Below are 17,633 nucleotides of genomic sequence, written 5' to 3'. Positions count from 1 at the left end.
TGACGGGAGGCAAGGGATCGTCGGGGTCTTCTTGCGGTGGTAGGGAGGATCTGCGCTCGACCTCGGCTTCGACCTTTAGTAGGTGAGCCGGGTCGACCGGTTGGGTACTAGGCGAGCATTGAGCCTCGAGGCTGTCGGCCAGACATTCCGCTTTTTCATCGTCCTCGAAGGCGATGGAATTGTCGGGGCGTTTGATCGGCGGGGTGGAAGCTACTTCATCGGATTTGAGTTTCCTTTGAAGCTGCCAGAAGGCTTGATGAGTCGGCTCGAGTTCGCTCAGCGTCTTGTCCCAGCGCGTTTGACGCATCTCAGCAAGGCGTTCCTTTACAGCACGCTGTAAGTTACGCATGTGAGACTTGTTAGCGTCGCAGGGAAAAGTACTGTAGGCACGGACAGCCGCGTTCTTCTCGGTCACCAGAGCACGCACGTCATCCGGGAGCTTGAAGCGATGAAAGCTCGTCGCTTCAACTCTACGTGAACACTTGTCCACGGTGGATTGTACGTGCTCGGTGAACGAGCCGATCGCGCCCGTCATGTCAGCGACTGAGTTGATTTCATCGGGAATTGATTCTAACTGGGCGGAGGAGGATTTCAAGCTTTCGCTTAGCATTCTCCAGTCCGTGACAATCTGGGTGGGAGGAGGGCGATCCGGGTCGAGTGGGCCTGAGCGCGAGGCTAGTTCCACAAGAACCGGTCTGTGGTCGGAGGTGAACATAACGTTAAAATAATATTCTAACCTAAATACATAATTTAAACCGATCCCTTTATACTGGGAACATAACAAAATCCCACTTGAAACTGTAGTAGTATGATGTCAGAACACGACGCAGGTTAGACAGCTGCCAAGTTTGGCAAATCAGTTGAACTGGGGCGGTCGGATAGGCGATCGGTCAAAATAACAATGGAATGAGGTCCGTTCCGGAAACGGTACCCCAATTGACGGTTAACGCTGATAAGTCTAAACTTCTATACGAGTATGGATCGACTAAGAGTACCCGCACATTGCAGATTAAACAGTCGGCTGAGAGTTGGCCCGATGGTTGAATTCAATCTATGTTTTAGTCGGTCTGATACCAGCCAAACACCTGATCGTTGAAATTTGCGCACTCCCGTGCACTACTTAATCTAATCTTTCTTAATCTAAGCTATATTGAGGCTTGTTATTGGCCTTTCAGTCTCGACTCAGTAAAACCGACAGCTGTATAACCAATTTTTATTCGTGGCCTGTATGTGGAAATGCGACAATGTGGCCCGTCATTTCAACTCAGACAAAATCTATATCTATTCAAGTTATCAGAAAAATTGTATCACTATTATGTAGCCATGTATTTTGTGTTTAGATTTCATACATCAAAATTAATATATGTTTACGTAATTATGATAAACAAGTACCTATCTAATGTATTCGTAGAACCTTAGGCGAAAACAACTACAGATGTTGTATGTAGGTTGACAGTAGGTAAAACAAAGCGAAGATAGATAGTGATTTATGAATGAATACCAAAATCTAACAAACATGTTTTTTTGTACGGAGTCATTCGTGCGCGGGTCCGACTCGCACTTGTCCGGTTTTATCTATCTAACATTTTATATAGCCTTTTATATACATAGTTATTAGGTACTCTATCCTTTGCTTTGTAGTCGTGACCCATACAAATGTTTGCAGCTCGCCTGCTGAGCGGGTAGGATGCGGCGGCATGCACCGCATCGTGCTTCTCATGGCGGTGCTCACGAGGGCCGTCGCCCCCCATACCAACCTTACAGGTACGTTGAACATAATACTAGCTATAGTTCTTACAAACTCGAGTCAAAGTCAAATTGAACAATACTAGCTACAATTCTTCAAAAACTCGAGTCAAAGTCAATCATTTAGGCCCCTTTACAAGCACTTATGAACGTCAAAAATATAAATAGGTCTGATTCTAGTAGCCCATTCTAAAAGTAGATTCCTATGTGGAAAAACGGGCAAGAAACTCCATTGTTACTCCTTTTAAAAATAATAGGTATTATCTACAGTTTGTATGTACGATATACGATAATAACATGCGAAGATCATGTACAATCACAGACAAATCAATGTAACTGCCACTAAATTTCAAGCACAAGTTTGCATGTGCACAAGTGCGCATCCATCCCCATTTCGCCGATGCCTAGAATTGGTTTTCGTGCAGCTAATGTTCATTGACGACAAAAAAAATTGAGGAAAACTATACCTACTTTTTTGTGGAGAAACGTCTAATGACTTTTCCCGCTGTGAGTGCAGTGGGGGGAATAAGCCTGACTTAAACCCATGTCATGATAAACATATAAATCATGGAAAGATAAAGTCAGTTATAAACTATCTCTGGGGGTCGAAATCTGTTTAAGGTAGACTTCAAACGCAAGTGTCAGTCGCCTGCGGCCTACAGACGACCGACGCAGTAACGAATCGATTTCAGCAATACGCGACAAACGTGTAGGTCGGAATTCCGCCTTAATTGTTTCCTATTTTTGAAACGTAAATAACGACCCTAAAGTTGGATGCAGACAAAAAAATATAAACAAGTATCGGAAAGACAAATTAGTGTTTTGATTTGATTAAGAATTAATTTAGCGATATATGCGTCTCGTACATCGCCACCTCTTTCTTATAATAGATCAATTTCAGTTTACTAAGATCAAGAGATATCCAAATAGTAAGGCAATTAAGACCCATATTAATGAATATAATGATTAATTAACGGTATTGTCATGACGATTATATTAGTTCAAGCGCCATTGTCTATGTACTCATTAATAACGATGCTTAGGGACATAATGGCTACATGAGTTTGATAGGTATAATATAATGCATTGGAATGCAAAGACACAATTAATGTTATCCTAATCTTCAATACAAACATATCTATGACTTGCTTGTGTATGTAAGTTCTGTCCAGTTTACCAGTTTCGCTTTCAAGCTTGTTTGTTTGTAAATCTTTCATATTAATAATAGTTTAAAAAAAAACTAAAAAACACGCTTTTTATAGAAAAACGAACTAAAAATTAGAAAATAAATTTTAATGGATTTAAATTAAGAAAACAGTGTTAAAAATTTCAATGAATATAAATTAATAATAGTATGAATACAAAAAAAATATTTAAAAAAGCGTGGGGTGCATGGTGTCAATAGTTCTAAATATTTTATTGACAGATATGAGTACAGTGATTTTCATTTCGATAATATCTTAAAAGCACCCCACGCTTTTTTAAAATATTTTTTTTTGTATTCATACTATTATTAATTTAAATTCATTGAAATTTTTAACACTGTTTTCTTAATTTAAATCCATTAAAATTTATTTTCTAATTTTTAGTTCGTTTTTCTATAAAAAGCGTGTTTTTTAGTTTTTTTTTAAACTATTATTTATTTTCTACTTTTTAGTTTGTTTCAAAACTATTATTTGTTTTGTAGAATTAAAATTCTCTTTAGTATACAAAAAATTGTCAATATTAGAGAAAACGGCTAAAGATAATTATTGGAAATAAAAATTTACATCGAGTCCTGCCTTATCGACTGTAGAGAAAAATTCTAGAAAATTTTAATTAATTTTCTTACCTTATCGACTATAGATGAAAATTATATAGGTAAATTAACAAAAATCATATTTTGCAAATTGAAAAGCCTAGAAGTCGGTGTCTAATGGATGTTACTAAGTTAATTTTGCCACCGACTTCTAGGCCGGTGCACCTAAAATTAGTTTTTTTTTTGCTTTTTAGTGTTTTGGGAAGTCGGTTTAATTTTTTTGTAAAAAGGTTATTTATTCAAAGCTTTTCAGTGATACGAATAGTTGTCACTATCCATACATGTGGGAAGTTCTCATCAATACAAAGAATATAAGTCCAAACGAGGTATTTTACATGTTCAGTTGTCGAGTTCCCTCGACTTTCTCTGGTCTCCATCATCAGGTCAGCTCCAAATCTTCACTGTTGCATAGGTCTTGTCAATACGAATAATCTAAGCCCAAACACGAGGTAGTTTACATATTCAGTTGTCGAGTTCCCTCGACTTTCTCTGGTCTCCATCATCAGGTCAGCTCCAAACCTTCACTGTTGCATAGGTCTTGTCAATACGAATAATCTAAGCCCAAACACGAGGTAGTTTACATATTCAGTTGTCGAGTTCCCTCGACCCTCTCTGGTCTCCATCATCAGGTCAGCTCCAAATCTTCACAGTTAAATAGTGCTTTTAGGCGTACACCTGAGTGTCAAGTTTTTACCCTATGTATGCCTACAACTTTTGAAGGTTGCCCTCGATTTCTCAGGGTTTCCATCATCAGATCCTAACCTGATGACTATGGGACCAACTGCCAGCTATTCCGAGTCGAACAAAAAAAGAATCACGTAAATCGGTCTATAAACCTCGGAGTAATCGATGTGTATGTGTAACCTCCTCCTTTTTGGGAAGTCGGTTAAAAATGGAATAATTTTATCAAATTAGTGTATTGTCATCGGTCCTCAATAAATCTACAAAGTTTGAACGAAATCTGGCCATTTAAAGTGGGTCAAAATCGCGCCCAAAGAAGTCGGTTACAAACATACAAACATACAGGTGAAGCTAATAAAAAGCGTGTAAAAACGGCTGAACTGAAAGATATGAAAAAAGATAGATGCTACGATTTGGAAGTATTTCCCGCGGAACACTATGTATGTATTATGATAGATAATTTCCTCATGAAACGGCTATATATTACTTGTACCTAAGTATATAAGTATGAAGTTACAGTACCCAAAGCAATTATTCCACGCAAGCAAAGTCAGGGCTCAGGCAGATCTACGCAGTTTAAAGTCATGGTAAACATCCTGAGTAATAAATCAAATTGTTTTGTAAAAGACATTCAATTTGTCCCCTTCAACTTCAGATGGATATTTTTTTCCAGATTAACGTAGCTTTTCATATAATTATATGTGACGTCTATCTTTTCGTTTGAATGTCTATGCGATATGACAGAAAATTATAATTCAATTTATGTTGAACGTTTAGGTAAAAACTTATTGGATAGACTTTGTACCTATCAAAGCTACCTCTTAGTCTTTAATAGGTACAAAGATGTAGTCAAAGTCAAATCATTCATTTCATTTAGTCGTTTACAAGCACTTATGAATGTCAAAAATATAACTAAGTTTGATTCTAGTTGCCCATTACAAAAGTAGCTTCCTATGGAGAAGAACGGGCAAGAAACTCCATACATTTTGGGGGGGCTATGTAAGTTGCACCTAGGCTACCTTACATACAGCAGACAAAACTGTTGGCTGATGATTAGTTGACAGTTTGACTTTTGCCAGTTTATTTTAAAGGTAATCGTCAAACTTTTTTTGCGGTCTTTTTTTAAGTATGCCACCGGCCGAATACATGATTGTTGTAATGTGATTACGACTATTCATCTCCATATTGATCTTTAAGTATGATCAAACTATCCGTCTACTACAAGTTTGCAGTATGCTGTGGCTTTTTCTACCTAAATTAGACACGAACATAAAAAAATATAGTTTGCTTTAGACATTTTAAGATTATGACTTATCCGGATATGTATAGAGAGAGGTAATTATTTTTTTCCCTGCAGGATTACCAGCCACTGAACCAAGCTACCCGCCTTCGTCTACCATGATGACTCCGCCCCCTACTGTCTTCCGAAACCTCAGGGTGACCAACAAGCCAAGAAAACAAATGAAGCACGGAAAAGTGGACTCGCCCATGCTCAACTACATATTCGATTCGTATGCAACGAGCAATAAGCATTTTCATGACAAGTAAGTTAATAATAATAGGTATTTGAGTTTTTTTTTGGCATTAGTATTTGGATCCAAGGAAAATAAGTTTCAACAAATTAAAAAAAAAATAATAAAAGAAAGTTTACCACAACATTTAATAATTAAGGAAAATCTATGGCTTTTCTTAATTTCCTCTTTACCACACTAATTTTTAATCAGTGCCGTACAATTTAATTAAAATCGTGCCTCATCTACAATTCTATTCATAAATCCTTCACTAAATTGCATTCTCAGATGCTCCCGTTCCTTGACCCAGAAAATTTGCATTCGCAAATCGTAAGAACAAAATGGATCCGCTAATTAGGAAAACTGCCTCGTGAGATGGTAAATCTTTTGGGTCCACAAAATTAAATAGAACCATTTCAATAATTACGGTGAAAAGAAATTAATAAACAAAGCAAAAGAAATAAAAAAAATATATCTAAATTGATTGATCACTTTCACGATGAAAAGATAACTTCATTTTGAATAGGTATAACTATGTTTCTTTTTATAATAAATCCATAAGTGTGGACCTTTGTATACAATAATAGCTAAGAAGCATTAAAAATGGACACACATTGCTTGGCTAATATCTATAATAAAGAGGAATACATATTACATGTTTGATAGCAAAAGCTCCGAAGCCACTGATTCGATTAAAAATATTTAACTGTTCGAAAGCTACACTCTTTCCGAGTAACATAAGCTATATTTTATCCCGGTACGCTCAGCAGTTTTCAGAGGCCACAGGTGAGACCGCAGGGAAACGGCTAGTTCGATATAAATCAAGCAGACACCATAAAAGTATATCTTTGCCATTAACGACATAAAAACAATTACAATAAACGGAATGTTAGCGATAAAGTATATTGTTGCAAACATCAATTTTATGGATGCCGAGAGAGTTCAAAAGCTATTCATTGTGAATTTTTATGGCTCATTACAAGACGTTTTAGGCATGCTTTTACTGAAAATAAGTACTTAAAATGTAAATTTGATTTAGGATAAAAGTTAGCTTTTATGTTGCCTGGAAAAGTAGTGGCGCAGATGTTAGGTTCCCAAATATTTTTTCGAACGCTGTCTGTGTACTTGATACCAGCTGAAAAACAAAAATGAAAAAGAAGACTCTTTTAATTATGGAGCCGTTTAAAATGAATAGGGTTTAAACTTCACAAAAATAGACGCATAATAACAATTTTATTACTTCTAGTGATTCAAATTAGTAAAGCTTGTACTGTAAATCGCTTGGTTTAATATGACATCAGATAAACATGCTTACATTTTTTTTTCCTATATACATAAGTACCTACTTCTATATGTTTATACCCTGAAACTGAATCAGATAGTCATTTATATACATACAAAGTCACATAAGAAACACAAATACCATAATAAAATACAAAAAACAGTAAAAATAGCTCAAAAGATTCACACTGAAAAGTATTAAATTCACAAAATTCGTTATCTAGTCGTATAAATTGCTCAAAGTATTGACTAGCTCTAAAATGGGAGATAGCTGTAAGTTAGATAAAAACATAAAAGTGAATAAAAAGTTGCTTTCTATTCGAACCAGACACATTTAAGATGGTATCGTAAACACGTTTCACAGGCTTTATAGACTCGTTTTTAGGGCATCTAAAGAAGATATATAGCTAATAGTATATCTACATAATATACTGCAAGAAACACTTTGATGAATTTCTAACATGCCATCTCTTCATCTAGGGTTTATTCTTGCAAATATTATTATAAACAAAGTAGTGATTTGCATATGAATTTATTAAAGAGTCCATGTTGCTTTATTCAAATTCTTCTGCATTGCTGAAATGTTTACGTATCTTGAAGAGAACCATCTTTTCAAAATTAAACACACGAGAGACGATACTCGCAAAAAATGTAAAGCAAACACAAAATAATCACCAAACTGGATACATTACTTTCGAAGAAGACTTAACCCTTTTCATTCAAACAGCCCGGAACACGAATAAACAAACAAAAAAACTACTGTAATCAACAAAGAGCTTAGAAAATCACTACATTCGGTGTGAAGGAACACGTTCCCTTAAACAGGGGAACTAATTCCACTAATACCGACCACCGGTATCTCATTTGTCCGCCGTAATGAAGATCCTTTTCAGGGCCACGTCAAAGGCCTCGTTTACACCGAAGCGTAGCTAGGAGTTTGAATATCAGATGATCATGGATTAGTTTGCTGATTTTATTTTTGTGAATGAGTTTATAACGTTAGAGAGTCCTTGATTTATAAGTTACTTTTGTAGGAAAATCGGAAGTAGCTGTACCAGTTGTTTGTAGTATTGATGATATTATGCACTCTGATGACGTCGCAGTTGAAAATAATATATTATTTCCGACGGCATCTTTATATGTGTAACCAACTATGAACATAGAATAATACAACCCTGATATATACGAATAGGTACTCACTTATATATTTTCAAAACATTCATTTTAGTTTTAGCCCCCTTTTCAGATTAATAATATCATACCATTTCTCGTTATCAAAATATATTTCAGTATATGATTCAATTTTCTACATTGTTAGAAAACTTGTACAGTTTGCATACATATCTGAAATTGCTGTCACAAGCATTTGCAACTAACTCAGGTCTCGAGTACTTACGAAGTTACTGCAAAATTGAAACTTGAGAGAATATTATAATAGAATTTGTAGATACAATATTAATCTGTCAACTATCTACAAAACGAAGTTTGTAGTTTATATTTAAATAAAAAGTTGTGGCTTGATACTTTCAAAGGGCACTAATGACCATGTTTTGGAGGGCACGATAAACTGTAGGTGGCGGCTGTCATTTGAATTTTTTTGGATGTAGTTACTGGTAGTCAGAAGCCAGTAAGTCCAATCACCAGTCTTGCATAATGGTAGGCAGATGATGATGAATTTTAAAGGGTTTAAAATGTCCGCGTCTCTTACGCTTCGGTGTGAGGTGCGGCCCTATAATTTGAAAGCTGATCACGTCCATACAAAAGTTACCAGTTTGAATAAAATGAGCCTCGTCGGGTCACACATTTTCTTTTGTAAAAAATATACAAACATCTCGGCCTAACATATGTTAGAGTTGTTTCTTTTTGTAAATTAGACTCGGAATAATATCATAACTCTGCCTTTATCCGTCTTTTTCTTTGCTGTTTAGTTCAGGAATGGGAAAATGCTCTTTGGATATATTTTTGGCTTTCCGATTAGATGGTACTCCCTGTGGTTTTGTTTTTTATTTATTGCTGTCCTGAGATTTTTTACTTTATTTTTATGACTTTATTACTATTAAAATTCGTATGTTGCTACTTTAAAACCCAACAGTTTTCGTTGAAAATTAGAAAACGCTGAAAAATGTAGGTCTGTCTCATGGGTAAAGTATAAATAATTCAGTTGATTAAGAATCAGCCTTCCAGCCTTTTATTTATAAAAAAATATTTATAAACAAAATGAGCTGGTATGATTTACAAGTATTTACGCTAGTCCCAGAATCCAATTGGTTTATGAGGCGTTAATAAAGATTATCTTAATTTTCAACAAGATACTCAACGACAAATTTTAATTATACGGATTATACCACGCCCTTTACATTAAACTAGCGATTGTTTAGTTTGGAAGTTTAGGCAATATAGAAAACGTTATAAAGTACACAATACCAATAAAGTATCTTGTATCTTTTAAGACCTACATTAAGGGTTTAAGGTTGAGTTGCACCATTCAACTAGAACGTTAACTAAATCATAACAAGCCGTGAATTTGCTTATTGGTCATATCGATGAATTGACTACTGAAAATGGTCTAACACCGAAAGAATTGTTCAAATCGGACCAGTAGTTCCTGAGATTAGCGCGTTCAAACAAACAAACAAACTCTTCAGCTTTATAATATTGGTATAGATAAAAATGAACCTACTCTAATTGAATTTATCTGTTACATGTTTTAACTTTTGGTTATTTCGGTAAAATACTATCACACTCATATTTTACACGACTATCACAAAGATCTCTTTTGAAGCTATGAAACGGTTAAAAATATTTGTAATTTAATTTGACACAACAGGGAAAGTTAGTGAGACAAAATTGTTTTATTATTTTCCCCTTTGTGGAGTCCGTCCTTAATCCTAAATATTAGGCTGGCAACCCAATTAGTTAACGAAACTGGAACGTGCGTGTGCGGGAGTGTACCCCGCTTGTCACCACTTTTAATTATCTAAGGTACACTTACTAACAAAAGTTGTATAACAAAAGTGTTTATACACAACCCGCTCTACTTTTACATCATTGTTTACATCACAAATATTATGTCAACTTGTTACAAAAAAAAAAAACGAAAATTATTTGGGTGTAAATTCAATGGTTGTTGATTCACTTTACCAACTAACAGTACAGTATCCAAAAAGCTGATTAAGCTTGTTAATTTTCGGAATTTTAACGAAGAAAATTTCTGAGCCAAATTCGGGATTTTAATCATCAAACTTAAACAGAATTTATGTGGAGTTTGAAATTGGGGCCTGATCTCTGCTCCCACGTTATTGGACCTTAGAATAACTGAGCAGAAACAGAGTTAAGTAACATATTGACGCTTCGTGATGGGTTGTATAAGGGCCTTTTGGACCCTGCCTTGTTTTACGGATTAACGTATTACAAATTGCATGGAAAGAAAGTTTTATGTGATTAAATTCTGTCTGGGTACGGAAAATACTTCAATAAATTGAAATATTATCATTTTACCATTAAAAAAAGATAATGTACACGAAATACATAACGGTCCTAAGTGTAATGTAAATATACCTATCTTATCAAACCCTTTTATTCCAAACCATATTTATTCGAATAAAATCTAGAACACTAGGGCCACCGAGTATTGGCCCTAGAAAAAGAAATTGGTCCCTAAAAGGTTGTATATTTTCTTTTATCCAGAATAACCATAAGGGGCTCTTGAAATATTGGAATTGTCCTATGTAAATGCCACAAAATGTCTGTCTAGACTTCAAATCTACATAGGACGATAGTGTAAGAAAAAGGGGAAACTAAAATAACAGCCATCTTTGTTGTATTCTCACCGTACTAAGATTTTATTTTTATATTTTCAATTTCTCGAACAAATGCTTGCTTTTTATTTCCAACCTTGATAAAACTCGTTGGTTGCTGCTAATAGTCAGTTTCCTTTCAAGGTACCTAAATAAAATATGATTTAGTTAAATGTCTTTATTTACTGTTTTAGTCCCTAAACTTAATTTCTTGGTTGAGTATTCTCATCAAAACAAAAAAATATCGAATGTAGGTTAATCTAAACGCGACAACTCAAAAGTAATATTAATATTTTTCTTTGGTTTCCTTATAAGATCATCAACTTATCTTATTTCTTTTTGACACAGATTTCGTCCCCCATCATTTGAGGGAACAGCTTCTGAGGACACCATAATTGACGCTGATACCGGGTCTACTGTCATATTCGACTGCAAAGTGACGGCTTTACGAGATAAAACCGTAAGTACCTTTTAAAATATTATTTAAAATGAGGAAAATACTATAAAATGTAAGAAGAAGAATTCATGGTATTTCTTTTTACAGGTATCATGGATACGAGTATCTGAAGATGAAAATTTGGAACTTCTCACAATAGATTTGGATACGCACACAACGGATTTTAGGTAAATTATTCACTTTGAAATAACGTGTTGTCTATACTGTAAAATAAATATTAAAGTTCCTTAAATAATGCTCCCTAAAATTATGTTATGCATAAAAAGGACATTTATTTAATTTTATCAGTTAGTCCCATAGTCCATGCTGACATCAATCATACCATTTACGTTACCACATATTTATTCATTTATTTATTACCCATTATTTTCCCATGCTTTCTTCACATACTCAACGATTATCTACTTTCGATATTGAAAACTGTAGTCTATTCACAAACCCCAACCATTGGAAGATTACAAAATAAATATAACTTCTTATTTACGCGTGTCACAATCCAAATAGGAATGTGTGTTTGGTCTAAAATATTGGTTATCGAGAAAGCCCGTTGCTGTCGGTACCTGCCTGAAAAACTGTGTTTTGTATTGTTATTGTCGAGGTGTATCGTGCTTTGGATAATAATACTTTATTTTAGATATTTTATACACAATGTTTCTAACCTTTTGATAATTTTGATGATAAATATGATAGATCACGTGCATTTAATTTAAGAATATTAAAAAATGAGAATATAACTCTCATTCATTTGGCTCATCATCATCCCCGTCTTGTCCTTATCCAAATTTTATTCTTAACTACACATGTGACTAATTTGTTTTTGATTTCCACGTGGATGAGATGATGTAGCCGAATTATAGGTACAATAAAACATTTTATTTAGGGTAAATACTTTATGTATGTTTCCTTTTTTTTTTGGATTTTTGTACAGAAACTAATTTAATGAATGTTTATCAACATATTTTAGCAGCTTCCTATTTTTTTCCGGTCTTTTTCTCTGTTTTGACTTCAATCTGCAATTCCATCTGTTTCAAATCGTACATGTTTTAAAGCCTGGTTCTTCCACAGGTACAGGGTAGACTTAGCTGGTGAGAACTGGAAGCTGGCACTAGCTGATGCGAAGGTCCAGGATTCCGGAGTATATTGCTGTCACGTTTCCACACACCCGCCTATGTTGAGGCGGTATAAACTGACTGTGCATCGTAAGTGTTTTTCGTTAAATCTAGTATTTTGCCCATTTCACCTGCGTCCCTAGAAAAATATCAATTTAAGCCATCTTGCTGTGATTGTGTACCAAAAAATCTTACCTTCATACTCTATAACACTACCATCGTCATGGTAAGCGTAAAAATATTTCAATCAAAAATTTATGAGGAAATTCCATCAACAAACGTAATCGTAACATAGACTAACCATATGAAATGAAACTTTTTATTATTTTTTTGTATTACCTTTTTACCAAGACTGTTTTCTTAGATCAAATCTAATTAAAAAATGTCATCCTAATACGTTTTGACGTACATCTTCACGGGATTTTTATATTTATTGCTCTACGAGAAGGTAAAGCTTTCAAACTGATAACGGTACACAATATAATCGTGGACCGTAAAGTGAAATATAAAAGCAGTTTTATTTTATGACTAGCGAATTCATGACTTATAATTTTGGATATCAGACCCGTTATAACAATACTGATTATAAAAATCTTTATCAATATCACATAAGAACGATAAAAAAAAGTATAAATAATATCTCATTATGTAACCTTGGACTATTTGGGACCTTCGCTATCTTTACAAAATAAAAGAATATTTCTTCAAGCTCTGCAAACAAAATTGCTTCTACAGTACATACTTTCTCTTTTGTCTTTCGCTAACTTTCTTAGACCAAAAGTTTGGAAATGACCCCCAACTAACTACATATTTTTGTTCACAGCGCCTTCAATAAAAATGAGTAAAGAAGCGTTCCTCGAAACCGGGGAGACTTTATCCCTGAAATGTGCAATTCTCCACTTGTACCCTGGAGAGGCCGTGCCCGAGATGCATTGGTATCGAGGGAACAGCACCGTGTCTCTGGACGAGATCCGAGGAGGCGTGCTTATAGAAACCGATCAGCTGACTTTGACGAGCCATTTGCAGGTAATTTATATTTACATGTAGAATTATTGATACACTTTTTGTGCAATAAGTTTCTCTTATATTCTTGCAGGGATGGCACTTGATAATATATTTTCCTTTTACATAAGAATAAAATGTTATTTTACCTGTAGATGTCTTTGAGACAACACTGCATTCAAGCACAAACATAATTAATGACTACGGCTATAAAGATGTTGAAGTAGTTACCATATTGTGTCCTTCATCGTATTTAAATACTAGTAACGCAAACCTTGTCCAATAAATGTACCTTTTTTTCTTAAAACTCAAATGTAGTGAATTTTCTTTGCTAACTACATCGTATATTCCTGTTGAAAGCCTTCATAATTCTAAAAAGGAACCTAACTGGCAGTCTAGAACTTCCTTAACCTTCTTTCGCCGCATTGAAGTAACGCCTAAAATAAAGCGGTTTTTGACCCCGACCTCTTTTCATCGCACCTGGAAGAAAATCTCCCGTTTATTGTGTTTCGGGGAACATTGTTTCCCTTCTAAACGAGACTTTATAGGCTTTTCTCACAACACAGCATAAATAAAATATCGAAAAACCATTGAGACTTGCTAAGAATTGAAAACGATATTTATAATAAATCGATCAAAGATTGCTGGAGTAAAATATCTTGAGGAAATTCGGTTTTTCTTTTATAAAATACTTGATTTTTAATGGAGGAAAGGTTATGCAAGTTAGTCACGAAGTTATTCGGCTATAATTAACAAAAAATTTAATTTAAAAATGCTTGTTATCTTCGTACTGGTATTTGCATAGTTGCAGCAAAAATATTCGCCTCAAAATGTCTCCTGTTTTGAACAGTTTTACCTGCATAGCAGCGATAAGTATCTAGAGATTTTACGTTAGAGGTATTTTAAAGAATATTATCACATCAAAAGATGGAATTACGTCAGTCATTTTTCAGAAAGAATAAAAAATAATATAATGTCGTGCGACACCCTTGAGAGAAGATGCCTATTTACCTATTCCAAAGCAGTATAAAAATAACTAAGTTAATTCGGCGTGCCCATTTTCCATTTACGAAAGGCCTAGGGGCGAGGTATATCTTCCTAAAATCTCATTGCTTATTTACATTTCATCAACTGTTTTTCCTTAAATACGGGGTGTTTACAAAAATTGTGTTTAACGTAGTAAATGAGGGTTGCTTAGTAGCCTTGTCCCTCACGGGGATGCTGTAATTATGTCTGTAAACGTTTATAGTCAAGGAGATAACAGAGCGTATGATATTTACCGTATGATAGCCATGAGTTAAGTGGTAAGGTAGGGTGGGGGCGCACTGTGAGCGGTAATGTAAGTAGCGAACTAAGTACATTGTGAGGTGTAGATTTATTGTACAACTAGCTCCTAATTTGTGTCTTTTAGTGTGTTGCTAAAAGGTTCTCGTACATAAAAAGGTCACTCGCCCATTTATCATTGTAGATTTTAGTTTTATGGTTTATTCATGTTCCAGATTACATTAATGATTTCATTCTGTGTTACAATCAACTATTGCAATTAAATATTAAAAATATATGTTCGAAATAACATAATAAACCACCGAGTTGTTACCGCTTTTGGAGTTAAACACAATAAATTATGAAATAATAATATTAATTACAATCATAAATTCACCCAAACAGTTACTAAAACATTACTTTAAACTAGCAGTTCCAAAAGGCTTATACTCTATAATCATTAATGTCTAACCTTTTTGGGCCCGTTGCCAAACCACGCTTTATTTAAAAGGCTGGCTACCCAGGATATTACGGGTCTATTAATTTTCTGAAATCCTCAGCTAGCAATGCCGCCCCGCCTTGCAACTACACCCCAGGCCCAGTAATTCTGCCTCCCCGTTTGGTCTAAATGGCCTCTATATATTTGCGGGCAAGCGTAAGTGAGACCTAAATATTCCCTCTTAGTTACGGCGAAGTGGTGATACAAAAATGCAATCTTGAAAAAAATGTTTGAAGACTTTTATGGCTCAGACGTAAGATATCCGCGAATTATACGATGTTTTATTAAAGCATTTTTTTTAATGTTTGCTCTTCCGCGGGATTGGTGATTTTGTTTTTCTTTATGTCTGTGTAATACCAGCCATTTAGCCAGAATTAAAATATGTGGCCTCAATATTTAAAATGAAACAAACCTCGGTGCATTCGGGGGATTATAAAATAGGTAGGTATAATTTATCTAAAGCATTCTAATAAATCAGAAAGTAATTAACAGTTGGAAAGCGATAATTCGATTTTATTATTACTTAGTACCTTGTTCTTTGTGAAATCTAATAATTGAAGCCGACTTGACTAGATTTTTAGGCTTTACTTATACTCGTATTTTAGATAAATCGCATAATTTCAAGACGTTTCATGAAGCTTTGATATAATATTTATTAAAGCAAAACATCACTTTACTATTTACGTATTCAAGTATATACTTATGACTTTACGAGTTACTGGAAAACGGCTGACGCAATTGCCTCAGGCATTTAAGTAAATGTACATGTAGACACAGACTATATTAACTACTATCTTCTCCCCACGATTACACCCACGTCCCGGGGGAACTACTTCCCGCACGTGGATAAAAACCCCTTCTCAGATTTTAGAGTGTCCTGTGTACCAAACATTTAAATGTATTTAATTGTTTTGGCGTGAAAAAAAAAACGGATAGACAAACAGACGGAAAGAGTTTCTTATGCATTTATAAATCTAATTATTGATTTATTTTTTACAATCAATCATCATCATCTCCCGAGCCTTTTCCCTAATCTTTATTTATTGAAAATTGTCATGTATTATACGTACATCATAACAATATATTGATAGTGTAACTGACGACACTACATTCCAAGTTCTAAAACACTTATTTACACGTACATACATACAGTTTGTATATTATACAAACCACTTATTTTCTTTGTTTAGGTGGCGCGTCTGAAAGTGGAGGATGCTGGGAACTACACCTGCGCCCTGGAATCGCCTGTGCAGATGAGGGCGACTACTAGAGTCCACGTTCTGCAAGGTTGGTTTTACACCTGCTTACAGTAGCTAGTAAAATAAACTAGAAAGTATCTATAGTTTGGAATACAACAGAATTGGTGTCAATTCTATAGTGGTCGATTTCTGAGCTTTGCGTCATCGAGGGTATATAGGTACTTATCCATTTTTAATAGCCTTCAAAAAAAGGAGGATGTATGTTTGTGCGTGATTATATCAAGTTACTCTGAACAGATTTTGATATAGCTTTCATTATAATATTTGCCACGCTTAGAAAAAGTTTTAGGTACTTATAAATTAAAGGATATAAAGAATAATATTGAAGTCGGATCTATTATGTAAAAAAAAAGTTTTTACTTACGCCGATAACGACCCTTTCAAAGCTTCTTTGTATTTTACCTGGAAAGAAGAAACGGTGATATACAAACTTCCTAGAAACAGACCTATTTCATTAAAATTTTTATTCTTTGGCAAAAAATTTCCTCCATCAAGTTCCCAGTAGGTTGCAAAATTCGAAACAGGAGCAATTTGTTTATTTCCCTTTAAAGAGCAACAGAAACATCTGAGCTCTGAATTCGTTTACAAATGAGAGCAACCAGTTTCGTGCAGTAAGTTCACCTGCAAACTGCCGACTAAACAGTTGGCCGATACTTGACGAGATGGTTAGCCAATTTTTTTCTTAGAAAGTCTTGATTCAGTGGATCAAATCTTGATAAGTCGAGTGATTGTTTTCAGTCGGTCTGATACCGGCTAAATACCCCATCGTTGTTATGTGCGTAAAACCATTGCAGAAGTACCGTTTTTGTTAAAGTGAACGATAGAGGAACTTATATTAATAAATCATTACAAACTCAATTTATTTGAATATGGTTTTTTTACAACTCAACAATAATATGGTTATAATATTATAACATTTTATAAGTTAATTCAAATGTTAACTGGCTAAAAACGGTACAAACTATATGCCGACTAAAAGTTTGTAGTGTGTGTAGGATTGAAAACAAATGAGAGTTACGTAGGTACGTGCAGTAAGTGCACCTGTTTCCAGATTGAGTCATAAACTATTTTCATGCTTATTCGTTGAATGGTGTAGTGCATAAGTGGGCGCTATTACTGTAATATTCAGTGTATTGCTTCTCATATCTGTTTGAGGTAGTTAGTTGGAATCTTCGATTGCAGTCTGTTTGAAACACTTTTTAAATAAAATGCTAGGTACATCTTATATTT

The 17,633-nt window shown here is 34.7% G+C and overlaps 1 protein-coding gene across 1 annotated transcript in view; it reads left to right on the top strand.

The window, feature by feature from the left end:
- Positions 1–17,633, top strand: part of LOC124640818 (protein sidekick-1-like) — a 57,218-nt gene that overhangs the window by 32,859 nt on the left and 6,726 nt on the right. Inside the window, exons 2-8 of the mRNA XM_047178751.1 lie at positions 1,667–1,764; positions 5,583–5,769; positions 11,163–11,274; positions 11,359–11,438; positions 12,337–12,470; positions 13,204–13,406; positions 16,335–16,431. Coding sequence (XP_047034707.1) covers positions 1,698–1,764; positions 5,583–5,769; positions 11,163–11,274; positions 11,359–11,438; positions 12,337–12,470; positions 13,204–13,406; positions 16,335–16,431 — 880 coding nt within the window. The 5' untranslated portion in view covers positions 1,667–1,697. The remainder of the gene's footprint in view (positions 1–1,666; positions 1,765–5,582; positions 5,770–11,162; positions 11,275–11,358; positions 11,439–12,336; positions 12,471–13,203; positions 13,407–16,334; positions 16,432–17,633) is intronic.

Source organism: Helicoverpa zea, chromosome 21, assembly GCF_022581195.2.
Source record: "Helicoverpa zea isolate HzStark_Cry1AcR chromosome 21, ilHelZeax1.1, whole genome shotgun sequence".
In the NCBI taxonomy this organism is placed as follows: Eukaryota; Metazoa; Arthropoda; class Insecta; order Lepidoptera; family Noctuidae; genus Helicoverpa; species Helicoverpa zea.
Note: the sequence above shows the minus strand (reverse complement) of the source record. Positions and strands in the feature narration are given on the sequence as shown.